At 37.8% G+C, this 27,313-nt stretch overlaps 1 protein-coding gene across 5 annotated transcripts in view; it reads right to left on the bottom strand.

The window, feature by feature from the left end:
• PGAP5 (Per1-like protein PGAP5) overlaps positions 1–25,854 on the bottom strand; it is a 43,482-nt gene extending 17,628 nt beyond the window's left edge. Inside the window, exons 1-9 of one of the 5 annotated variants that reach the window (XM_076192198.1) lie at positions 25,822–25,854; positions 11,293–11,461; positions 11,074–11,195; positions 10,789–10,859; positions 6,087–6,228; positions 5,734–5,900; positions 5,154–5,245; positions 4,925–5,047; positions 809–961 (exon numbers count right to left, since the gene is read on the bottom strand). In XM_076192198.1, the coding sequence (XP_076048313.1) occupies positions 809–961; positions 4,925–5,047; positions 5,154–5,245; positions 5,734–5,900; positions 6,087–6,228; positions 10,789–10,859; positions 11,074–11,195; positions 11,293–11,412 (990 nt within the window). In that variant the 5' untranslated portion in view covers positions 11,413–11,461; positions 25,822–25,854. Of the gene's footprint in view, positions 1–808; positions 962–4,924; positions 5,048–5,153; positions 5,246–5,733; positions 5,901–6,086; positions 6,229–8,259; positions 8,350–8,636; positions 9,128–10,788; positions 10,860–11,073; positions 11,196–11,292; positions 11,462–17,267; positions 17,389–25,532; positions 25,608–25,747 lie in introns of those variants that run through there. The other 4 variants (XM_076192197.1, XM_076192196.1, XM_076192199.1 and 1 more) reach the window with 4 other exon arrangements.
• Between the last annotated feature and the right edge of the window lie 1,459 nt (positions 25,855–27,313).

The following is a 27,313-nucleotide window of genomic DNA, read 5'->3' as shown; positions in this document are numbered from 1 at the left end:
TGAATGTGTTTTTGTGTGGATGTATTGAGTGGTATGCTGATTTTTTTTTTATTTATTTTTTTTTTTTATTCAGTTGCTTTTGTGTAATGTAATGAGATGGGTGAGTAGGTTTGAGGGCCCTTGCATAGAACACTGTACCTACCATTTTCATGTGATATGCTAGGTAAAAGATTTTGGTTTCTGTGTACTGTTCTCTTTGTGTGGTTTTGGTGCATCCTGTTATTTTCAATGCTCTTTTTTGTATAGTTTGCAAGTATCTATGTTTTCCTGATTGTTGGGAATAATGACACAGAAGTGTTGGTGAGTGTCATTCTTAAGGACTTTTTGTAAATTGTTATTAGTTTTATATTACTATCCAAAGTCTGTGTTTGAAATTTATTGCAGTTTGTTTATTTTTTCCTGGTCTTCACTTCACTGTCAGATCTTTAATGTGTGGGCTGAATGTCATACACCAAAAGTGAGGCCTAAAATTTTTGGGTTCTTCCAATGGAAGGGTTTGGCCACATAATTTACTATTAGATGTTTTTTTGATTCATTGCTGATGATTCCTAGGGTGAAGTTTTCATTTTATCATTTCTGAGCCACCTCTACAAGTAGGTGCAGAAACTCCAACACTCACTCCAAACAACTCCATAAAATCTCTTCACTGAGTGACCTATGGGTTACGGCTTGTTTCCAAAGGGCCATGGGTATCCTCCAAGAGAGAAATGGGACAATGGATACACTTACTAATCTCTTGAGACCAACATCGTGCTTATTTAGACCTGTTCATTGAAATTAAGAAATTCTGAGTTTATAATCTTATTACCATGATGAATGTAGGGCTTTCCTTGTTCCGCCATGAGAAGGAGGGCACTGTAAATTCCTCCACAAGTGACCCATTGTAGCTCTCGTGGATAAGATGACAACCATGATGGGTGTGGCCACTTAAAACTAGGCGAGGCCTAAGCTCTTTAAAAATCTGAAAATGATAGTACAAATGTTACTGGTCATTAAACATACTGTTCCATGGAAAAATATCTGTTAACTTAGATTACCTGTCAGTATGTAGTTTGTTACTGAGTTTAGAGGTTGGAGCCATACGATGTAATCTCTTAGGGTTGCTGTAGTTGGAGAGATATATATGTTTGTGATAATGTACTCTATTTTCTTTATTTCTGTTTGGATATTGATTATTTCAGTGATGGTGTCTGTGACTGATTGTCTGGTTGATCCAACTGCTTCATGGATGGGAGGGATTCAATTTTGAGTTTTTGATATTTTTTACTCCTCTCTATATCTGTCTATTATGTCTTTCTGCCTGTTCATTTTTCCCATTTTTCTTTTTGTTATCAATTTATTTTGTGATGTTACTGTTTAGTTGTAAGGTCACTGGCTGAGTGGTTTAGGGCATCATTACTTGCAGCAAAGGTTGAGGTGATGGCAGTTCGAACCCTGCCACGAGTAAATTGAAATAAGGTCATGGTTCAATACATTCCACACTACAAATTCCACTAAAAGGGGCACTGCCCTAGCCTCCTGATAGAGGGGAATTTGTGACATTAAACCAAATCAATCACTTTTCAGTTGCTTTAGTTGTTATTCTAGCTTTGCTAGGTTGTGTTTCTCTCTTAAATTACTCCTTTATTCTTTGGTGAGGCTATCTCATGTGTGAACATGTGAAGTTGGGGTTGAATATTTTTCTGCAGTTGCTCAATATGTGTTTTTTTTTTTTTACTTATTTTTTGGATGGTAATTTAAAGTTTACAGCTTTATCCAGGAATAGAAATTGGTCTATTTCAAGTGTTCTATTTCTTCCTCAATATCTTCTGAGAACTTTTGCCAGTTTACTTTTTGGTAGTTTATGAAAATTCTCTTAGTTCTGGGTTCTAATTCTATGGTGACCTTAATTGGGAGGTGATCAGATGATAGGTCTAATATGGTTTCCCATACAGTCTGAGTTTGTATGAAGGGTGAACACTGTTCTGTCAGGTGATGTTGATTGTTGATTGTATTGGAGAGGTTGTCTGGTGGGGTTGTTGCAGGAGTCAATTATGTTTAGAATGGGGAGTTGTTCAAGAATTTTGTGTCCTTGATCTACTGTATGAAAAGTCAGTCTGGATGGTTTACATTCGGATTACCTGCCAGTATGTAGATTCTTTATGCTTGTACATACATCAAATCCCACCTACTCAGTAGTGCTCTGGCCCATTTGCCATTACTATTTTGATTAGCAAATGTTTTGGTTTAAGAACAGAGTCAGGGAATGGAATAAGTTCATTATTTGACGTTCTACTGTGTATTCACTTAGTTGTACTATACAGGAACAGAGCTATGTTTGTAGTGACCCATCTTTGTATCTTTCAGCATCAAGTTTGTTTTTAAATTCTTGTATAGTTTTTGCACACTCTGTTGCCAATTTGTTCCAGATATCTACCACTCTGTGTGGGAAACTATTTTTTTTTCAGATCTTTTCTATAAATATTCTTTTTGAGTTTCTTTTCATATCCTCTTGTTTTTCTTTTATCCCACTTTAATAAATCTTCTCTGTTGAGGAGTTCCATCCCTTTCATGAGTCTGTAAATGGCCAATAGATCTCCTCTCTCTCTTCTTTGTTCCAGGGTTGGTAGTTCCAGTTGGGCCAATCTTTGTTCATATGTCAATTTAGAGAGTGTTGGTGCCATCTTTGCCATTGCTCTTTGGATTATTTCTGATTTCTTTATATTCTTTTTGGTACTGGATGTCCATAGTGTCACAGCATACTCCAATCTTGGTCTTATCAGTGTGACTAACATTTTCTTTACCATTTCCTCATCCAAGTAGTCAAAGGCCACTTTCATTGATCTTAGTAAATTGAAGGTTTCTCTGACTATTTTGTTGATATGCTTGTCTGGTGACATGTCTTTGCTGATAATTACTCCTAGGTCCCTTTCCAAGTTAACTTTTTTACTTCTTTTGTACCAATTTTATATTGCCTTGATATTCTATTTTTACTTTTTCCAAACATTTCTTGATGTTGAAGTTTACTTCACACTTTTAACTCCACTCCCAGACTTTATCCAGGTCTTTTTGAAGTGATTCACAGTCTTCTTCTGTACTTACTTTCTTTAGTAGTTTTGCATCATCTGTAAAGAAGTTCATATAACAATCCACACCTTCATCCATGTCATTTATATATGTGACATTTATAAATATATATATATATATATATATATATATATATATATATATATATATAATATACACACACATATATATAAATAAAAATATCAATCAGTAAATTGTTACATGAACTTTTTTGCTGACGATGCCGAATTACTCAAGAGTATGAAAAGAAGAAGATTGCAGATCACTGCATGATGACCTGGATAAAATATGGGAATGAACTTCAACATCAAAAAATGTAGCATAATGGAATTTGGAAAAGGTAAAAATAGAGTTTTGGGACAATATAAGATTGGAAACAAAGAAGTCAAAAAAGTAAACCCAGACGAGGGATCTAGGAGTAATCATCTCAAGTGACTTGACAGCTGACAAACATGGAGAGACTTACAACTTATTAAGATCAATGAAAGTGGCCTTTGATTACATAGATAAGGAGATTGTTAAAAAAATAATTGTTACACTGATAAGACTGAAATTAGAATATGCTGTATCAATGTGGGCACCTAGCACAAAAAAGAACATAAGAAAATTAGAAAGAATCCAAAAAGCAGCAACAAAAATGGCACCCACACTGTCAAATCTGACATATGAACAAAGAATGGAGAATTTACAGTTGTCAACACTAGAACAGAGGAGGGAAAGAGGCGATTTGTTGACCATTTTCAGAATTATGAAAGGGATGGAAGTTCTCAATAGAGACAACCTATCAAAGTGGAACAGAAGAGAAACAAGAGGACACAAAAAGAAACTAAAGAAAGACAGTTACAGAAGAGACCTGAAAAAAAAAAAGCTTCCCACATAGAGTGATCGATGTCTGGAACAAACTGAACAGAGAAACAGTAAATGCCAGAACTATACATGATTTTAAGAAAAAACTGGATGTGGAGAGATACAAAAACGAGTCACTACGATCATAGCTCTCTTCTCGTAAATACAACTAGGTTAATACACACATATATAAATAAATAAAAATATCAATCAGTCAATCAGCCATTTTGAGTTCCATGCCAAATAAAGGACTCTCATACTATTCCATGACTAGTATGACTGTACCAACCTCTGCCATGTCACTTCTGCAATTTTTTTTTTTATCTCATCTTTCCAACTTCAATCTGGTCTCCCTTGTATGGTTCATGTCTTGCAGCATACACTCAGTAACGCACTTGCTCATATGTTCATTATTCATTCTCATTCTTGCTAACCTGCCCAGTTCCACTTCTCTCTTACTACCTCCAAAATATCTTTCACTCTAGTCTGTTCTCTGACTCAACTTGCTCTCTTTCTGTCTTTCAGCATTATTCCCACCATTGATCTCTCCACCCCTTAGCTTTGTCTCCATCATCTTTATCAGCTTCCAAGTCTCATATCCAAATATTATGGCTGGCATCATACAATGATTACAAATTTTGTGTTTCAAACATAGAAGTAGAGAGCCTCTCGTGATCTTCCTATACTTACCAAACATTTTCCAACTGAATGTAATATGCCACCCAAAGCATGCACAAAGCCCAACCCATCCCATTTCCACCCTTCACCCATTTCCCTATTATCTTAGCCCCTTGTGAATGAAGGGGCATCCCTGTACCTTGCCCACTGCCCAGATCAGAAGAAGAAGAAAAAAAAAAAAAAAAAAAAAAAAAAAAAATGATAATAAAAAAATAAAACTAGAGATAAATATAATTTTGTCAACATCTTTCATGTCTACAGACTCAAGTAGTTTCAAAATATTTCAACATTTATTTCATAAAGGTTTAAGTAATAAAAAAAATCAAGAACAAACCAATTGCGTCGACTCAAGTGATAAGCAGTCCCATTTTTCTCTGAAGGCTAAGTATTTTTCTTTCTCTGGGGCTTCATCTGGTTCATTGCATATTTCATCCGATTCTCTATACATAGGATAATGCTGAAATATTGAATAGCATCTTGATTATGTCTTACAAGAGAATTATTTCTTGCTCAAGCAAAAGAACTGAATGTATGATATAATGAACATAGGAATTAGAATGCACCTGTAATATGATAGGTTGACTGTACTGTACTAAATCCTTGTTCTTCCAATACTGGCATGCATCTTCCTTCCCCTGTGTACAATCAAGCTGACCTATAAAAAAAATTCAATAATAAAATGTTAGCTAAAACGATGGAAGAATAGTGCAGTGTATAAAGAACAAATTTTACTCTTCTTGTAGGTTTAGACTCATGTAATGGTATAATTTCAGCCAATAGGCCCTTAGCTATTCAATTCATTTAATAGCTATTGCACCATTACTTTATCAATCTTATTTAATGGAAGAAGGTGAGGAGTATATGCCAGGAGGTGCATAGCTATGGCTAAAGCTATCACCTTTGCCCTGTGTCCTTGGACTGTTGCAGCACCTAATAGTCAGTGATGGGAATTGGAAAGAAATGTGGGGCTTCAATCCACATCTAAGAAGATGTGAGATCAGCATGCTTCTGATTGTACCACTAGCACAAACATTCAGTGTAAGGAATAGTTATAAGCTAAACATTTATTTATACATTGACTACACCTATGTACTTGTACTATTTCCTTAAGGTAATAATGTATTTTCTGCATGTTCCACTTACGTTTAATCAATTTTATTTTGTTTACAGCTGGTTTACACAAGAAGCAACTATCCCCTTCCATAGCTATACTATTTATAGTAATGAAGGTGACACCTCTAATCTGTGTAAGCTGCACAGATGATGTTGCAAAAGCTTTCTCAAACTGCTGTACCATGCGTGGTGTTGCACTGCCCAGAAAGAGAATAATAATAATCAACAAATAATATTTGTACTTCTACAAAGTCTTAGAAAGAATTAAACATATGCCTTCCATATGCCAACAAAATGTTCACTGCTATTAATGTACAAGCAAGCAATCATTGAATCATTAAATCAATTAAAAAAATAGCTAAACTTGTATTGTGAAAGCTGACCTGTAATGGAATCCAATGTCATGATTGCCTACAGCAATAAGAACTTTAGTGTCAGTTGGTACTGGAAAAAGATCATCAAATCTCTTCTTGTACTCTGCAAATTCCTGTGTTCCACTCCATTTTCCTTCATCAAATATATCACCTGAAGACAAATTTATCAGACATAATTAATTGTTGCCTATAGTTTCACTAAGTGAAAAACATGCACTCTCACTAAGGCTGGCAACGGTCTTCAAAATCTCAAATGACATGTCCCCTGATAAACAGATGAACAAAACTGTTGGAGAATCTTACAACTTGCCATGATCAATAAAGGTGGCTTTTACCTATTTAGACAAAGAAATGGTTAAAAAAAATACTAGTCACACTAATAAGACCTAGACTGGAATATGCTGGAACACTATGGTCACCAAGTACCAAAAAAGAAAATAAAGAAAATTGAAAATTGCCCCAACACTTTCAAACCTGTCATATGAGTAGAGACTGTCTAAATTTAAATTATCAACTTTGGAGCAAAGAAGAGAAAGAGGCAACCTGCTGACCATCTACAGAATCATGAAAGGCACAGAAGTCCTTGATAGAGAGGACTTACTAAATTGGGATAAAAGCAATACAAGGGGACATGAAAAGAAACTCAAAAATGAAAAAGTGCAAGAAATACAGAAGTTGACAGATCTTAGGCCCAGACCAAAGACCAAATGTCAACCCTTCAGGATTGCACCTTCTGATGGAGGTGGAATGGTTGAGAGGTTTTGAAAATGGGCAGCTTTGCTGTCCATTTTGCAGAGCCATTACATACTAGCACCTGTCATTGGTCTGTCATTATACAGGATGAGATCTTGATAAATTTAAATCCTATTGCACAACAATTACTCTCTGTGTACTTCATGTATAGGCTAAAAAATGAATAGAGAGAAATTAGTGACTCTCTGGAGTGGTCCTGAGAAAAGGTGCTGGCCCTTACAGCTGCACCTCCTTGAGGAAGTGGAGTTGTTTATGCCTAGTGGCAGAGCCTGGTGGCAGCATGTAGATAATTGCCATCTGTCTTATTGGGGCAGTGCCATCCTTTCTTTGCCATCTTGACACTTGGTGCAGCTGATTGAAAGCTGGACACTTTCAACCCACATATCAAGGTCTAATAGCACAAATCAAGAAAACAAACTTGCTTAAGTTCATCACAAGTACTGTACTATGGAAAACATCTTCAAGCAAACCATAAGAACCACCCCTGACTTCACCTCCATAACACAGTTCCCAACATTCAGCAAGATGAACATAACTTACAAACATGAAAATGAGAGTAATAATGAGATGCACTAAAAGGCTGGTAGAGAAATAAGTAGAAAGTGGGGTAGATGGTGAGGGTTGTATTTCTATGGTTTGGGTGTTTGTAAACACCACAGTTCGTAGGTGAGTTCCATAAGTTCACTCTCAGCATTATATTTATAAACATTGACCAGAGGCACATTGCTAAAGTACAGTTTTTGTAACCTGAGTTATGCAGAGATTTGAGATTGTTTAAGTAAACAATATTCCACATAGACTTGTAATAATGAATTTGATTGGAGAAAGGGTGAAGAAAATTCAATTGGTTCACACCCCTTGGGGAGGATCTTAAGTATAAAGTTAAAGATCATTGGACTGAAGAAATCACTACATCACTGCAAAACTTACATAGGACTTAAAATGTGTGTTCTCAACAGGAGTCCCTTGGTGTACCTAAGAGAATCATGTTGAAGAATTTGTGAAGAAAATAAAGGAAAAATATCCACTATTTACTTCCCCCCTCTTATACATAAGATAATCCAAAGAGAAAATATGTGATGTGCTATACTCTATACCAGGTGGAACTAATAGTCTAGAACTTGACTAAGTTGGAAGATCGGAGGCACATGGCCTACCGACTAAAATGGTGAGTGACAATCGTGCTTAACAAAGATAGTGGTGAATGGAAAGTAGAAAGTGAAGGGGAGCACAAAATGCACCAAAACCACCCCAATTGGACACCTGCATACTGAAACCAAAATCTACTCCATAAAAAACCACAACACAGTCAAGCATCACCAGCAGAATTAAAATTATATATATATATATATATATACATCAGCAACATACCACTAACATTTATAAAAACCTATCTTGCTGACTACAACAAAAATATTAAGAAGGTTACTCCAGTTGATGAGTGTATGATGTTGGTGAGGTTGAAGCACAACTTGGGCTTCACCTCTCTGCAGTATATTCTCCTGCTGAGGCATACAACCTTGAAGAGAAGGAAATGTTCAATGCCAAGCTTGAATCTATAGTTGACCAAAGCCTTCCATGAAATACATTTGTTATTTTCAGCAACTTCAATACAATTACTGGCACTGACAGAACTGGCTATGAAATATGAATTGGCCTCCATGGTTCTGGAATCAGGAACACTAACAGTTCTTTCCTTCGGAATTTTCTAAAGTCCAGAAGGCTGAGGATTGCTGGTTCTTGATTCCTGAGATAAGAGCCATACTGATTGACTTGGAGGAGTAGCAAAGGAGGTCGATCACATACTTGTTAGTACTTGTTGGAAGATTCTACAGAACTGCAGGGTTTACTGGAGTATTGAATTCTTTGGGATTCCTCATAGACTTGTGGTTGCAACACTCAGACTGCATTTCTGATCCAGAATCCTGAGGTGTAACTCATTTGGATTTCACCTGGAGGAGCTTGTGGATGATGCATGTGCCTAGAAGTTTGTGGGAACAATCTCTAATCGGTATGAAATACTTGGCAAACTTGAGGACCCTGAAGAGCTGTGAAATGTGAAACTCTGAAAGATGATGAGGAGTGTGTAGGAGAGCATTTAGGGTCAAGGAGTAGAGTAGTGTCATGTGAGACACTGGAGAATATGAGCTTAAGCCATGCTGCTACAATGGCAAGGAGCCTGGACCAATACAGGACTCAGAAACAGTGAATGAGAGCTCTCATGTGGTTGAATAAGGGGAGGTTCATTAGGAGAATCACTGAGGGTATCAAGGGTCATTTTAATGCATATGACCTCAGACCAGCTTACTAAACCCTGAAGAAACTCCACTCCAAATCTGTAACCCACAGGAGCACAGTCCAAACAGCTGATGGGCAGCTAATGTCAGGCATGGAGAGGTGTAGTGCCTTTGCCGAGTGTTTTGAGCAGTTGCTCATGGGTGACCTTCCAAACGGATTGCTTTTTCTTAATGGTGTTTGGATGATTGCTGCCAATTCAAAGGTCAAAGTGGCTGTGAGTAAGTTGAAGGATGGGAAGCCAACTAGCATCTGCAATGTCAATGTGGAGTTGCTGAAAGCTGGAGGCAAGACCATAATCCACAGATTGAATGCAGTACTGTCTGCTGTCTGGTACCATTTCCTCGAACTGGAAAGAAACAACTGATCTGGAAGGGGAAAGGGGACACACATGATGGCAACAACTACCAAGGTATTACATTGCTCTGTGTGCTAGGTAAGGTATTTGCCCATCTTTTGCTGTCATAGGTTCAATAACATCTGTTAAAGATTCAGAAGCCTGAACAGTCTGGTTTCACACTCAGTAAGTCAACTGTTGAGTGAGAGAAGCAAGTAAATGTCTTGGAAGAATGAAAATTGCCCATCAGGGGATGGGCACAAAAATAAGCCTAAATGAAAGGCTGATTATGCCAGTGGAAGGTGGGAATCTGTATGGGGCAGATACTTGGAAGGTAAAGAAGGAAGACAGAAGAAATCTAATGTATTTGGGATGAAGTATTTAAGAGGCATGGTGGAGGTTACAAAGCTGGATAGAGTGAGAAATGAGGAGGTGAGGAGAGCAGTGGTGGAAAGGGAGCTGGAAGATAGAGTAGATAAAAGAATAAAGCATATGGAAGAAATGAGTAAAAAAAAAAGTAGTAAAAAAAAGTGTGAAAGGTAGATGAATGGAATTAAATTGTGGGAAAGACCAAAAATGGGATGGATGGATGGATGGATGGGGTGAAGATGGTCTTGGGGAAAAGGGGAATGTCTGTTGAGTAGGGAAGGGAGAAGGTAGGGAATAGGTGTGAGTAGCGAATGGTTGTGAATAAATGATAAAATTATATGACCTGAATGGATTTCTCCTCATATTCTACATTTATGCATGAGGAGATGAGGGAGGGGGTGCCACATAAATGAAGTATTGGGTGTAAACCTGCTTCGGTTGTCGGGCCCTAATGCTGAGGTGCTTTGTTTTGCTGCATTATTTTTTACCCAAGCAGTTAGTGTTGGATAGGGAAGACCCTTCCTCCACAAGGAGCTAAGAGATTTTTCAAAGTAAAACAAATGTGTTTTGGAATGGTGCAAGATGGGTAGAGAGTGGTGTATACTTTGGATGGCCACCTCCCTAATATATGGGGAAGAAGCTTTTTTGATAGACAGATTTATTAAATAATTTTGATGAAGCAGCAGTCAATATTAACATATCTAAAGCCAAGTTTGACCACTGGAGGGATAGACTGGACCTATGAACATAGCCTCTATTCTGTACATTAAAATTAGGTAAATACAAATAATGTAAGCTTTGTCTACAGATTTTGTGCCCATTCTATACATATATTTTGACAAGAAAGATTTCCTATCTGCAAGGGATATACAATGAACACATGAAAATGATTCATATCCAAACATAAAACAAGTTATAAGCTTATACTAAGAAAAGCAACAGGTCTCAAGATCATACCAAGAAAGGCAACAACATCTGGTTTGTGGTAACTTATGGTACTCTGATATGCACGATGCATTTGCCACTCCCTGCAACAAGATCAGGAAAATACCATTATTTTTTAAAGTAGGGATTGACAAATTTCTTATTCTGAATATGAATGTAACTATTCACTAAGCAGTTAACTTTTAATATTGGCACATTACCTCACCATTATCTACCAGTGTTGATATCATGACAACACTGTTAATTTATTCTTATTTGGGTAGATAAATAACTAAATCAAATGTTAAAACACATCACCTCCTTAATTTGTCCCACCAGTGTCCAGTTCTCTTCCCCAGAAGATGTGTATCTGCTAATACCATAACTTTAAGAACTTCATTACTGCTGATATCATCTTGACTAATGGAGGGCCACTTACACTAAGGAAAAAAGATAAGAAAATTACTTACATACCTCTTATTACCTGGTTCAAATATATTACCTTGAACTTTGAAAAAAAAAAAAGACAAGTCTTACCTGAGAAATCACAATGTCATAATGAAGATTTTCACAATAATAGAGCAAGGCTATGGCAAAAGTGGCTATCTTTGCAACAAGTCTGATGTTGAGTAAAAATTTTCTAGATCTGATGGCCATTTCTGTTATATTATGGTGCTTCTTTTGATGTCATCTGAATTTCATTCTTCTGAAATGGGCAAACAAATATTGGTGATATACTAAGTTGAAAGGGAAGAGTGATTTTAAGTTTGGGAGTGTGGTCAGAAGAGTGTTAAGAGTAATAATGGGGCAAGAATGGCTCTGCTGGTAAATGATAAGACAGGAAAGTGCATGCTAGAGTGGAGGGAAGTATCTTCAAGGTTAAAGTACATTAAGGTAAATGCATATGGATCTGGTGATGAAAAGGTGAAGAGGAAAGGGAGGCTATTAGGATCAATCTAAATGAGTACACAGAGTTTTGGGGTGAATGTGAGTGTAGTGGGGTTGGGGGATCTCAATGCTAGAGTAGGGGATGAGGCAGTAAATGGAGTTGTAGGGAGGTTTGGGGTGCCAGGTAAGAATCTTAGTGAAGAGATGATATTGGAAATGTGTACATGAAGGGAATTTATAATACACACAATATTAAAAAAGAGAGCCAAGCATTGATATACATGGGAAAGGGTGATGGATGGAAGGGTGGTTGATAGGGCATTAGTTGGTTACATAGTGGAATACAAAGAAAGGATAGGATAAGTTATGAACATTCATGTTTTCAGGAGAGAGTAGGGGAGTGCCAGATTAATTTTTTGATATGAGGGAAATTGTGAGTGGAGGAAGAGGAAAAGGGTGGGAGGTAGAGAGGTGCTGAGAGTTACCATATTGAATGGAAATGAGGAAGAATACCAGAAGTAGCTGAGGGAGGTGTGGGAGGAGGTGAGGGATAGTGAAGAGGTAGAAGAAAAATTAGTATATTTCAAGGAGGAAGTGACAAAATGTGCCAAGAGGATGAGGATGGAAGGAGGGGAGGGAATAGAAGGCAGGGTAGTGAATGGTGGTATGATGAGGTGAAGGCAGAAGTAGGAGAGAAGTGTGCATTGGTTGCAAGGTAGAACTAGGGAAACAAATAAGAAGTGCAAGGAAAAGAAAGAAGCAAAATTAAGATGAGGGTGGCAAAGAGAACAGATGTAAGATGGAGGAGTTTAACAGATTTCTTTAAAAGAATAAAAAGATGTTTTGAAAGTAAAAGGAAAAAGAGTGGGGTAAATCATGTTCAAAGGAAAAGCTCAAGGTATTTGACAGATATCAGAGGTGAAGGTGGTTAGAGGAAAATGGGTGGAATATTTCAGAATTTTTTTTAATGTGGAGAAGGTTAGGAATTTACTTATTTAAGTGGTGGGAGGGGCTATGAAAGTGACTGTAATGGGAGAGGAAAATGACAGGGGTATAGGTATAATGAGGAAAAACTGCATTGGAAATTGTGAAAGTTGGTAAGGCACCTGGGTTGGATGGGTGTCATGCAGAGTGTCTGACAAAGGGAGGAACAATTGTAGTGGATTGCCTGGTGATATTATCTAATGAGTGTCTACAGGAGGGGAGCATGCCAGAGGACTAGAGGTGTGCTTTTATATTTCCACTCTACAAAGGCAATGGGAACAAATATGAATATAGTAATTTTAGAAGGATCAGTTTGTTGAGTATAGTTGGAAAGGTATGTAGGAGGGTGTTAATCGAGAGGATTAGGGGAGTAACTGGTGAGGAACAGCATGGGTTCAGGAAAGGTAGGGGTGCATTTTATCAATTTTTGTGTTAAAGCATGCAAAAAGTTTTTGACAAAAGGAAGTGGATAGTTTTAAATATCTAGGGTTGTACATAGGAAGAAATGGATGAATGGGGTGGAGGTAAACTGCAGAATGAGGGAAGGAAGTGTCTTATGTGAATGAAAAGTGTCATGAGAAATAAATATCTAGGGATGGATATAAAGAAAAGACTGATGAAGGGGTGATTTTGCCTACAACACTGTATGGCGCAGAGAATTTAAACTTGTGGGAGGCAAAGAGGAGAAATTTTAATGGGTTTGAAAAGTATGGTGGGTGATAATAAGGTTACAATAAAAAATGAAAATGTGAGGAGGAGAATGGGGGTGGAATGGGAGCTGGCAGATAGGGAACATGAAAGAATACCGAGATGGTTTGGGCATATGGAAAAAATGAATGAAGAAAGACTAGCAAAAGGAGTGTGAAAGGCAAAAGTGAATGGAATAAACTTCAGGGGAGACCAAGAATGAGATGAATGAATGGGTTGAAATGGGCATTGAGTGAAAGCAGAATGTCTACTGAGAATGCTTGTGAATGGAAAATAAATTGATGCAGCCCAAAGGGATTGCTATTCATCTTCTCTATTTTCAAATGAAAGGATGATAAGGGAGGGTTGCTGGGTAAATGAAGCAGCTGGCTTTGCTATGAATGTCAGTGTCTTGATGTACTGCTTCTGACCCAGGTCATGGGAAGGGGATAGGGATAACTCTTCATCCACAGGGAGCTAAGATATAAGGGAAATGACTGATGGGTGAGACATGGATGATTAGGGGTGGGTACATGCTTTGGCTGGATACCTCACTATTATGGGGGAAGAAGCCTATTGGTATATAGGCAGATAGATAGAACTTTCAAAATATTAACCCCTTACCCAGCAAGGACAAGTAAACTTATCTTCACCCATTTTTTCTTTTTCAGAGTGCAACGAGTACACTTGTCCAACCTTAATGTTTCAAAAACAGGCACAGACAAATATAATAATTGAATTAGGGCCCTTCTTGGCAGTCAATGAGTATACTCAGTGAATTGTACGTCTAGTAGCTGTGTCTCTTCTGCCTCTAGATACATTTGTTAGTGATAAGGTATCAGTCAAAGGGAGCAGACTCATCACTTTTGAGCACATACACTTTTTTTTTTATATATATAAATTATGCCCAGATGTTGAACTCAGAAGATGAGAATGAATATGAAGCTTCAATCAGAAGCTTGGATATATCAGATGAGAAGGCAAGTTCATTTGACGATGGCTATTCTCTCTCAAGTGAGGAGGAGGAGAAGGATTTATGACATTGGTGTTGACATGTGTCAGAACAAAATATATTTCCTCCACCACCACACTTCCCATTCACTGGAAACCCCAGATTATTAATTGTAAAATAAGATATAAAATTGAGTAAAATAAGTGTGTAATTTCCTTTTACTTTTTATTCTAAAGTTGGCAAAAAGACGAAAAAAAAAAAGGGAAGACAAGTTATCTCGTCTTTGCTGGAAGAGGTATCTTTAAAATAAAATTTCAAGTAAACTACTTGAAATAGATAAAAATAAAAATTAATTTCTATAATCAGCATGAAAAACACTATAAAAAGAAGCAATAAAAAATTCATCTTAAAATGATATGTTTCCTCCAATAAAGGTTGCCAGGTAAGGGTTTACAATTGTGTGCCCCCACCGGGAATGTTCCATTAGTCTGGTCACCATGCAGGAAAAAAGATATGACGATGCCTGAGAATGTGTTATACAGAGCTTTTAAGAAGATTTCCGGATTAAGAGACCTTGGCTATAAAGAGCACCTGAAAAGACTGGACCTCCTCACTATAGTATCCTAGAGATGGCAAGGCAATATAATAAAGATATACAAAATATTCTAGAGCAATGTTATGACCCAAAAGCCAATGCTGAATTTCATATAGGGCTGGTCCATTATGAGGCAACAACAAGAAAATCTTCAAACATAAGTATCAAACCTAATATTATCAGACTAACTTTCAACTAAGGTAGGTATGAGCACAAAATTTTCAAATTCTGTTTAACCCTTAAATTCTTGTTGCATATGAAGGACCATTTCATTAGAAATGAAATACTTTTTAAAAATTTGAAATAGCTTGAAAAATGAGGGTCATCCAATTTTAAATTATTTTTCTATTTCAAATTTTTGGCTAGACTTTACCATAACAAAGTGTGAGAATTAAATTTGCAAAGATTTTGGTAAAGAAATACACATAAACTCTAAACCACTGGTCCAATTTTATTGAAATTTGGAATACTTGGGTTTCATGGGTCAAAAAATCACCTATGTCAAAAACAATGTGGAACATCTCTATCATTACAAATTTGCCTTTTCATGGCAACTACCGGTATTAAGTTGTGAATATAGAGATGATCATCAATAAAATCCAAACTGCTGCCCCAATTCACATGCAACTTGGCATGTGAAGGTTTTATGGGTCAACAAATCACCTGAGCATGTTAAAAATAATGCAGGACCTTCCTTTTATACTATTCTTTCTAACACCTATCATGTTGCCATGGCAACTATTGTTAATTTAGAGATCATCCATAAAATCCAAACCCTTGGCCCAACTGACATACAACTTGGCATGTGAAGGTTTTATGGGTCAACAAATAACCTGAGCATGTCAAAAACAATGTAGGACCTCCCTTTTATACTATTCTTACTAACACCTTTCATGTTGCCATGGCAACTACAGTAATCCTTTGCTTAATTGTGCTTCAAGTTTCACACCTTTGCTACATCATGGGTTTTTCAAATTATATATAAATTAAAATTTTGTGGAAATACCCACCATACACGCCAAATCTACGAGAGGCGAGACAGCACAGGAAGGGTAAGCTACACATCACTCTTGTGTGCTACGTGTTCCAAGACTCACGGTTCCTCCCGCAAGTTTACTTTTGCTTTGTGAAGTGAAATTTTATCTTTGTGAAAACCCTTACGATGGCTTCAAATGTGCTGCAACTTCTAAGGCCTCTGGTACTCAGCCTAAGCAACAAAGGAAGGTAATGATGATCGCAGAATAGGTCAAACTTCTCGATATGTTAAAAGCAGGGAGAAGTTCTGCCACAGTTGGCCGCCATTACGGCATCAACGAGTCGACCATTTGCTAAGTAAAGAAAGACAAGAAGAAAATACGACAAATAGCATCAATGTTTTTAACAAAGAAGCAAAAAGGGTCGTTACTTCCCACGAGAAGACCATCATAAAAATGGAAGCTGCTCTTGCATTGTGGATTATAGATTATAGGAAGCAGAGCGTAGGTTTGGATACCAACATGATTCGAACACAAGCAAAGGCCCTTTATGATACTCTTGTGGCTGCTGCTGCACCTGACAACGACAGTGATGAAGAAGAGGACATCGACAACCCCCAACCAGGGACATCGAGTGATTCTCCCAAGAGAGAATGTGGATCTGTGGCCAGCAAGGGCTGGTTTGAGAAATTCCAAAAGAGATTTGGCCTTTGGAGTGTTCCACTGTATGGTGAAGCTGCTTCTGCTGATACAGTGGCAGGCCAATGCTACATCGAGGAGGAATTCCCCCAGATTATTGAGGAGGGCGGCTATCTTCCCAAACAAGTATTTGATATGGACGAGACAGGTCTGTTCTGGAAGAGGATGCCATCCCGCACATTCCTCTTCAAGGATGAGGTAAAGAAGCTGGGGTTTAAGGCACACAAAGAGAGCGTGACACTTTTCATGTGCGGTAATGCTGCGGGCTTTATGGTCAAGCCCGGGCTTATTTATAAGTCTAGGAATCCACATGCCTTGAAAAACAAGAACAAGGCTCTCCTACCTGTCTACTGGATGTACAACATGAAGACATGGATAACGAAGGCCCTTACAAATGACTGGTTCATCAACTGCTTCATCCTTCAGGTTAAGCTGTATTTAGCTGAAGGGGGCCTCCCCTTTAAGGTTCTTCTCCTGATGGATTGTGCTGGAGGCCATGCAATTGATCTGCATTATGATGGTGTACAGATCGAGTTCTTGACCCCAAACACCACAGCACTAATCCAGCCAATGGATCAAGGCATCATCTGGGCTTTGAAGGCACTCTACACTCGGACCACCGTGCAGGACCTGATAGAAGTTGTTGACAAAGACCAAGATAACTTCACACTCAAGACACACTGGCGGACTTTCACAATAGCTTCGTGCTTAAGGAATATCCAGCAAGCGTTACCTGACATGAAGCCCCAAACAATTCATTCCTCATGGAAGAAGTTGTGGCCTCAAATTGTGAATGATTATGGTGGCTTCACTCCTGATGAAGTGCATCACTCGACAGTTGATGAGGTTGTGATATTGGCTAGACGTCTTCAGAAGGACAGCTTCGATGATATGACTTCTGAAGATGTTAACGGCCTCATTGAGTGCCACTCAGAGCCATTGACCGACGAGGACCTCGTTGAAATGACTAAGTCAGCGAGTGATGAAGAGGACGATGAAAACCCGCAGGAGAAATAGAAGAGCGTGGCTTAACTCTTGAAGGTCTGCAAGACATGTGCAAAGTCACTAAGGACCTGCAACAATGGGCACAAGAGATGGACGACGACATAACCCGAGCTGTGCACTTCAGCAACCTCATCGACGGTGCCATGACTGCCTACAAGAAGATTTTGGCACAAAAGAAAAAAGAACGTCAGCAACTCCCCGTCACCATGTTCCTCACCCACACGAAGCCGCCAGCAACAAAACCTTCGCCTTTGCCATCGCCTTCATCATCACAGTCATCATTTAAGCCAGATTGCAACAAAACCAATGGTGAGTAGAACCCCTTACTATTCGTACATATCATATGAGAGAGAGAAAATTAAAGAATTTTAAATGTTTATTTTAACAATTGTTATTACTAAAACTGTATGTAGCAAAAGGAACTTAATGATTTTTTCCACTTTGCAATATGTTAGTACATATAGGGGATGTGTAACAACTGATATTTCCGTGTATGGTACAAGTACTGTACACTTCATGTAACAGAGTTTTGTACAGTACACAGATTAACTTTTCTTTAATACAAAAGTGTTTCAAACAGTCTATAAGAGTGTAGGAAAAGGTAATACAGATATAGGGTGGTTTAATATCAGTATGGGGAGGGTTCATAAATGTTTAAATTATACAAAAATAATAAAATAAATATTTTGTCGCTATTTCGCGGATTTTCACCTTTAACGGGTGGTCCTGGAACACATTACTCATGAGTAATGAGGGATTACTGTATTGTCAATTTAGAGATAATCATCCATAAAATCCAAACCGCTGCCCCAATTCACATGCAACTTGACATGTGAAGGTTTTATGGGTCAACAAATCACCTGAGCATGTCAAAAGCAATGTGGGACCTTCCTTTTATACTATTTTTACTAACACCTATCATGTTGCCATGGCAACTATTATCAATTTAGAGATAATCATCCATAAAATCCAAACCCCTGGCTCAATTGACATGCAACTTGGCATGTGAAGGTTTTATGGGTCAACAAATAACCTGAGCATGTCAAAAACAATATAGGATCTTCCTTTTATGTTATTCTTCCTAACACCTTTCATGTTGCAACGGCAATTATTGTCAATTTAGAGATAATCATCCGTAAAATCCAAACCCCTGGGCCAATTGACATGCCAGTTGGCAAATAATGGTTTTATGGGACAACAAATCACCTGAGTATGTCAAAAACAATGTAGGACCTTCCTCTTATATCATTCTTACTAACACCTTTCATGTTGCAATGGCAACTATTGTCAATTTAGAGATAATCATCCATAAAATCAAAACTGCTGCCCCAACTGACATGCAACTTGGCATGTGAAAGTTTTATGGGTCAACAAATCACTTGAGCATGTAAAAACAATGTGAGACATCTGCATCATACCAAATTTGCATTTTCATGATCACTTAAATCAATTAGATATTCAAGAAGATTTAGATAAATTACAGCAATGGTCTGAAAAGTGGCTAATGAAATTTAACACAAGTAAATGCAAGGTGTCCTGTAAAAAATTTATTCCAGTTAAACATAGAAAAGGTGACAGAAACTTAATACCCTGGGATAGAAAAATCTTAATGAGGAGGCATATTAAGTTGACTAAAAGATTCATGCACATGTCAAATCCAGAAAATAACAATCAAAATATTGAAGAAAAGATCAAAGAACTAGAATACAAACTTAAAGAGTTACATGAAAAACAGAGGATATATGTAGAAAATAAAGCAATAGAGGTGATTAAAGTAAATCCCAAAAACTTTCATGCATACGTACAAAAGAAATTGAAGACACGGGTTAAAATTGGATCACTTGAAAAAGACAATGGTGAACTAGTGAATGACCTAACCATGATTCCAAATATGCTGGAAAAACAGTACAAAAGTGTGTTTAGTGTACCGGTACCTGAAGAGGTGGTAAGAAACCCAGCAGATTTCTTTGAAATGGATGGGATGAACAAAAATTGTTTAAATGACATAGAATGTACATCTGAGTACATTATAGAGGCCATCAATGAACTCAACCAAACTCAGCAGCAGGCCTAGACAACTTACCTGCAGTGTTCTTAAAGAATATAAAAAGGTGATAGCTACTCCGATCAGTATAATATGGAGAAAATCACTAGAGAAAGGTGACATACCATCAGCACTTAAAGAAGGCCTAATTACCCCCATTTTTAAAGGAGGGTCAAGAGGTATGGTCTCCAATTACAGGCCTATTTGCCTTACCTCCCATATCATCAAGGTGTTTGAGAAAGTGGTTTGGAGGTCCATAGTAAATTTATTGGAAAGGACTGGCCAGTTCTACCTGGGCCAGCATGGCTTTCGCAATGGTAGATCATGCCTCTCTCAACTTCTGGACCATTATGTAAATGTACTGTATATACTTGTGTATAGATCGCACCTTTAGTTTGTGGTTGTCAAAGTGATTATTTGTGGTTCACCTGCAGATAGGTCACACTATAATCTGGCGATTTATAAGACCCATTCAAACATAAAAATGATCTTTACCTTTATTCCAAAACTTTACTCACAAAATGTTAATATCAGAACACATTTAGATTGTCCGACTGTCACACGTGCACATAATGCAAACTTACATAAACAATGGTTGCATTTCTAAAACTATAATCGTAAACAAATGCACTTGCATAAAAAACATTATAATCAAGTTGACCAAAAAAAAGAAAAAAAAGAAAAAGAAAAAAAAATCAATTCGCAATAAGGCCATTATTTCTAAGGTCTACAACCCCAATCAAACAATTCTTTTTCATGACTTTAGTATGGAGGTACTGAAAACCTTGCTGATCTCTTGGATTTCAGCATATCTTTAAGATGATCTTTCTGCTTTCTCCATCCCCTCACTACCTTTTCTGAAACCTCAAACTCCCTTTCTGCAGATCTGTTTCCATGTTCTTCTGCGTAATCCACCACTTTCAGCTTAAAACCTACTTCATAGTTCTTTCTCTTACCAGTACTCATGATTAGGGTTTGCAGTTATTAGGCCTAAAACTCCATGCGATCTACCATACATCTAACAGTACAGTAGGCCTAATGGAAGTTTACGAAAATAATATTTTATTACGAAAATCACAAGTTTAAGTTAAGTTATGGGATGTTACGTTATGCTACGAAAACATAATTTGTGCACATATCATAGAAACACAACCATGAGTGAAACAGGTTATATACAGTAACATACAGTAAACAAAGGGTCAAGGTCGCATTGCTTATAAACACTATAAAACATTGAAAAGAGTTGGAAAAGAGAATATTTTATTATTTTATTGTAATTGATATATGATTTTCTAGCAGCAATAGTTTAGTTTAAACCAGCAAGTTGGTGGGAACTTTTGATATATATATATATATATATATATATACACAAGCCATGGGCTTCGTCCTTTCCGCCTTCGCCAGAGGCTTGGCTGCGCAAACAGCGGCCTATGGCCGCAGCTTTCCGCGCTTTAATCCCTCGTTTTCCCCTTCGGCCTCGGCCTCGGGGCGGAACCCCAACACAGGATCCCCAGCACGAAGAAGAACGCGAAGAAGAACGCGAGGAAGAAGAACACGAAGTAGAATGCGAAGAACGCGAAGAAAAACGCGAGGAAGAAGAAGAACGCGAAGAAGAAGAAGAAGAAGAGGAACGCAAAGAAGAAGAAGAGAAAGAAGAACGCAAAGAAGAAGAATACCACCTGACCCCAACTTACCCAAGCGCTTTTTCAAGAATATTTTTAGGTCAAAGTGTCACCGTAATACCACCTGTCCCCGATTTCCATAGCGTTTTTTAGAAGAATATTTTTATTTAGACTTAGATATATATATATATATATACATATATATATATATTATGTATAGAAAAGGTTTGAAAATCTTTCTGGTGCATTTTGTGTGAACACCACTGAAATTTTGTGTCACTGTCATACTGAAATTGCCAATTGTTGTGACTTTGGTGACAGAGTAGTACTGTCCCTCATTAGTGTCGAGTGGATATGTCACACCCCTGATTTTGTCGAAATATATAGTTTAAAAAAGTGCAACCTATACACGAGTATGCATGGTACTCGAGAAAGTAGCATGTGGGGAGAACATAGACTTAGTGTACCAGGACTTTGCATATGCATTTGACAAGGTGGATCATGGGATCTTGCTACACAAAGTAAAAATGTGTGGCATTAATGGTAAGCTCAGTATTTGGCTCAGAGATTTTCTTCATATAGACAACAGAAAGTGGTTGTGGAAGGCACACACTCCAAAGACTTGACAGTGATCAGTGGAGTGCCACAAGGCTCAGTGCTTGGTCCACTCTTATTCCTAATCATGATCAGTGACATTGACAAATATATGGCTGTCTCAAAGGTGACATCATTTGTGGATGACACTAAAATATCCTGAGCAATATGTTCTGTAGAGGACACAGAGAATTTGCAAAAAGACTTAAAAATAATTTGCGAGTGGTCAGATGTCAATAATAGGAAATTTAACCACAATAAATTTGAAGTACTGAAATATGGTCTAAACGCGGATTGCAAAAATTTTATATACAAAGTGGGAGAAGAAAATAGAGGAAAAAGAGACACTCAAAGACCTGGGAGTCTGGATGAGTAGTGATTGTAATTTCAAGGAACACATAGCCCTAACTGCAAAATTTGGTAGAAGAATGAGTGGGTGGCTTCTACGAACCTTCAAAACTCGAGCACCCAGAGCACCTGTTACCTCTATGGAAGACACTCGTGGTGTCAAAGATGGAGTATGCCTGCCAGCTATGGTCGCCACATAAGATCAATGAGATCCAAGAGCTGGAACAGGTTCAAAGAGTGTTTGTCAGGAGGATTGACAGAGACTCAAACAACTACTGGGAGAGGCTGAAAAACCTCAAATTATACTCTCTCCAAAGACACAGAGAGCATTACATCATTATATATGCCTAGAAGATACTTGAGGGCACTATACCAAACCCATCGCCAGGGGATTTCAGGGCACAATACCACCCCATATTTGGTAGGATCTGTGTAAGGAAAGCTGTAAGCAGTTGCTCTCAATCCATAAACAATTCAGGCAGAGATCTTTTTTGGTGCTGGACCATGTCTCTTCAACTGTCTACCCAGAGACATAAAAAACCTAAAAGGAGTCAGCACCGAGGCTTTCAAGAGGAGGCTAGACAAGTTTTTGACATCATTACCCAATGAACCTCCCATACCACATAGCCCGACTTCATGGGGAGCTACATCAAACTCCATCATTGATCAGCTTCAATACCTGAAGGGTGAGCAGAGGTGTGGAAGCAATGGGTCCCCAGACTGGCCATGGTGAGGTCACCTAAATCTGTGACAAGGTAGACAAGGTAGGTAAGAACTGGGCATACACTTGCAGAACAGCAAGGCAATTAGAAAATCCTGCACATGCACTGAATGCTACTAGCATTCAAACTAAGGCATACCCATTCAAATGGACTGCAAAAGATGGCGGTGTAAACATTACATCCATGATGGTGGCTTCATCCATAGATTTGTGCGTACCTAACAGTTTGCCCAAGTGTTGTTGAGGATAAGAGTATGAACTCTTTTGAAATGACACATGGCTAATTCTGGGGGATCCATTACATTACATATAATTTCAAGGAGACTCTTGCACTCCCCATTTTGCACAGTTCAAGTCTAATGAAAAAAGTTATGGGCAATTCTAATTGACTTATGTCAATGGCAATTTGGCCATAGACATCAACAGATATGTGTCCAGTATCAACATAAGATATAATTTCCCACACCTGCAATTTAATCACAGATGTCAATAGACCTGTGTCTAGTATCAATGTAAGATAAAGTAAGGTAAAGTTTTCCTACATCTGCTGGTGTAGGCCCCAGTACCAGGCTACACCAGCAGATGTGGGACTAATATCACCATACCAGATCAAGTGGACATTTTGAATCGAGACACCAGATCTGGCAGTAGCGGTGGACCACCATGACTACGCGGAAGGACCTCAGGATCTCACTAAGTAAACCAAATCAGTAAACAACGACACCCACATCAGAAATGTCCCCGGCAGCCCTCATCTTGTCTTGTCTATTTCAATGTAAACTATACTAAATATCATGGCCAGTCTAGGGACAAAATGCTTCTACATCTCTGTTGATTGACTGATTTATGAAATATTTGGCTTGAAGGCAAAGTGCCGGAGCCGGTAGGCCATTCAGTAGGTACCCCGGAATCCGCGCGCGGCGCCACTGTCGACCATGTAATGTTTACGTCGCCATTTCTTGCGGACCACCAGCTTCTGTTTAGTTCATTTGAATGCTTCCCGCGTTCAGCGGATGCGCAATATAATTAAAATTACCTTGTTGTTTTGCAAGTATATGCCCAATTCTTTAAATAGAAAATGTCTTCAGCGATTCGAACGGAAATTTGGTTATCAAACTCGGTAACATAGTTTTCCGAGTAAAAATATTAAGGTAAGGTATCACTAAATATTATTTAAATGTACATAAACGTGTTTATCAACCTATTTTCTCCCGGATATGAGAAGCTTAAGAGCGTTGATCACTTAATGTTTGAGCTTAGGGTCCGCACATATAGGCATATCACCCATGAATCTTAAGCGTCCAGTTCGTATTTGATTTTGTTTACACCACCATTGACGACCAAAACCACACAATGACGGTTTTTGCTTAAATGCATTATTTATATATAAAAAATAGCACATGGTTGCATTATTTGACATATTTTCTTCAAAATGTGTGATTTCCATGTAAAATGATCGAAGAGAAGTTACGTTTTTATCCTCTGCAAAATTACTAACCGGCAACCAAGGCCGACCAAACTAAAACGCTGGCTTTTGCTCAAATGTATAATTTTAAATAAAAATTAGCATATGGTTGTATTGTCTGACCTATTTTCTTTAAAATGTGTGACTTCCATGTAAAATCATCAAAGAGAAGTTACGTTTTTATCCTCTACAAAATTACCAACCGCCAACTGCCGACCAACGTCGACCAAAGCCAAAACCACGCAATGACGGTTTTTGCCCAAATGCATAATTTATATATAAAAAATAGCATATGATTGCATTATTTGACATATTTACTTTAAAATGTGTGAATCCCATGTAAAATCATCAAAGAGAAGTTACGTTTTTGTCATGCAAAAGCCGTCATTGGTTGGGTTTGGTCGGCGTTGGTTGCCGGTTGGTAATTTTACAGAGGATAAAAGCGTAACTTCTCTTCGATCATTTTACATGGAAATCACACATTTTAAAGAAAATAGGTCAAATAATGCAACCGTATGCTATTTTTTATATATATATTATGCATTTGAGCAAAAACCGTTATTGTGTCGTTTTGGTCAGCGTTGGTTGACTTCGGTCGGCGCTTAGCGAGACCCACCATTGACAGCTTCATGATTGCCATGAAAAGGCAAATATGGTATGATGGAGATGTCTCACATTGTTTTTGACATGCTCATGTGATTTGTTAACCCTTAAAACCCAAGTATACCGAATTTTAATTAAATTGGACCAGTGGTTTAGAGTTAATGTGTATTTCTTTACCGAAATCTTTACAAAATACCACCCTTAATTCTAACACTTTGTTATGGTAAAGTCTAGCCAAAAATGCGGGCTAAAAAAATAATTTAAAAAATCGTATCTCCCTTATTTTTCAAGCTATTTCAAAAATTTAAAAAGCATTTTGTTTCTAATAAAGTTGTCTTTCATACGCAACAATAATTTAAGAGTTATTTGTTTTTTGACAATTTTGTGGGGGTACCTACATTCAGCGCTCCCACATCTCTGTCCAAGCCTCACATCACATCATGTTGGAACTGGTCTGTGCGTAAATATATCATAAATATGACGGCAATGGGCAATGACAAGCCGTCAAGCACCTCGTAAGACGAAAAACGACTTATTACCAATTTTATAACCCTTATTCTGGCAAGTCTGTACTACCAGCTATCATTGTATCTTACATCTCTTATGTATAGATAGTTCTGTCATTCTATAACCCTGTGTTCCAGTTATAATAAATATAAACAAAGTTGTCAATGTAACTAGTGAAAATTCGCTAACAAAGTATTTAAAACTCGTTATATCCACTTGCAATTCGCTAATTTTGCTTTGTGTATCAAAATCATAATATTACAAATTTGCAAAACATTATATGATCGTTTAAACTTTTATTTACCTGATTACTCTAGAAAATGTAATCACCGACAAATATATCCTTTTTTTCAGTGTGCCAAGGACATTGCAACCTACACCAACTGAAGTGGCAGTGCTTGGAAAGGGAACAGATGAGGTGGGAGCAGACGTTTTTGCGAAATGTCGTCTGCTAGTGAGGAAAACAACTCACTCGCGGGGAATATGAATTCCTAGCAGACTGCCGTTCCTCTATCATCCAGGATTTGGTGAAATGTCATCTTTGCTGTAGTGGGTAGATAACGATGTAAATGATTGTTGTGTAAATCGAATATTCTAGAAGTATGGTATATTAAGTATTATGACTACCATATCATATATGTATAAGACAAGCTTTACATTGGTAGATGAGATAGTCGTTATGATTTTATTTTATTTCAATATAAGATAATTTTATAAGTAATTCAATCTTATTACCAATACAAATTAATTAACCAGCAAATGTAAAGAATATAGACTGAATCATAGGTAAGAATAGTAATGCACCAAGGATAACTCAGAAAAGCCCAAGAGTTGTATGTATTTTTAGTGTGAAGAACTATCTAGGTACTAAAAAACATGGATTGGAGTAAGGAGGATGTCATACGTCTGATAGAATCTTACCAGAAGAGAGAAGTGATTTGGGACCCAAAACATGTTCATCACTTCAATAAGCACCTTAGACAAGATGCATGGGAAGAAATTGCCAAGGAAATGGGATTAACGGCAGATGTGTGCAAGAAGATGGAATATCTTTTGGCAGCCTTCAGGAGGAGGAGGAGCGAGAAAATGAAAATGAAGAAGAGCACTAGTACTGGAAAAGGCAAATAAATAATACTGTATTCTTTATTTAACCATAATTATGTAGGGTAAGATGAGCCAATAATTGATTCGATGATTACAAACCTTTTATTTCAATACAAACAAAAACAGAAACTGAACACTTACCAAAACACTGAAAACAAACTAAAACAGGAGAATTATTGTACTGATGATAAGTATGTGCTGTCAATTGACGATATTAAAAAATAATTCCAATATTGAAATGCTGACGTCATCTTGAGGTTTACGTGAAGAAATCTGACGTGAGTGGTAGACTGGTAGGGCAGATTTCTCTGTGGAATTCTTAATCAAGATGACGTCAGCATTCGGAGGAAAAGTGTTGGAGAAAATCCATTGGCAAAACTAAAAGTCATGTCCTTCACAATGACAGCACTTCCAATGATTGCCTTCACAAATTCACGATTGAGTGTTCATGTACTTCATTTCAACTCCCACTTCTTCAAATTGCAATGCGGAAAGGTGAAATAGTTCATTAGTCTAGCGCAAGATCTAAGAATATGAGGTCTAACCACTTCCGACCGAATTTCGAGGGAGTTGGCGTAGCGGGCCCGTGAACGTCACCTGGCTGTTCAAAGTGGGGTTCGCGGGCCCTATAGCTGTCAGTTGAAGCTGGCGCGTCATTCGGGAATGTCGTTACCAAGATCTAAGAATATAAGGTCTAACCACTTCCGACCGAATTTCGAGGGAGTTGGCGCAGCGGGCCCGTGAACGTCACCTGGCTGTTCAAAGT

The sequence above is a fragment of the Oratosquilla oratoria genome, chromosome 11, assembly GCF_046742065.1.
Source record: "Oratosquilla oratoria isolate Oo_2021 chromosome 11, ASM4674206v1, whole genome shotgun sequence".
NCBI lineage: Eukaryota > Metazoa > Arthropoda > Malacostraca > Stomatopoda > Squillidae > Oratosquilla > Oratosquilla oratoria.
Note: the sequence above shows the minus strand (reverse complement) of the source record. Positions and strands in the feature narration are given on the sequence as shown.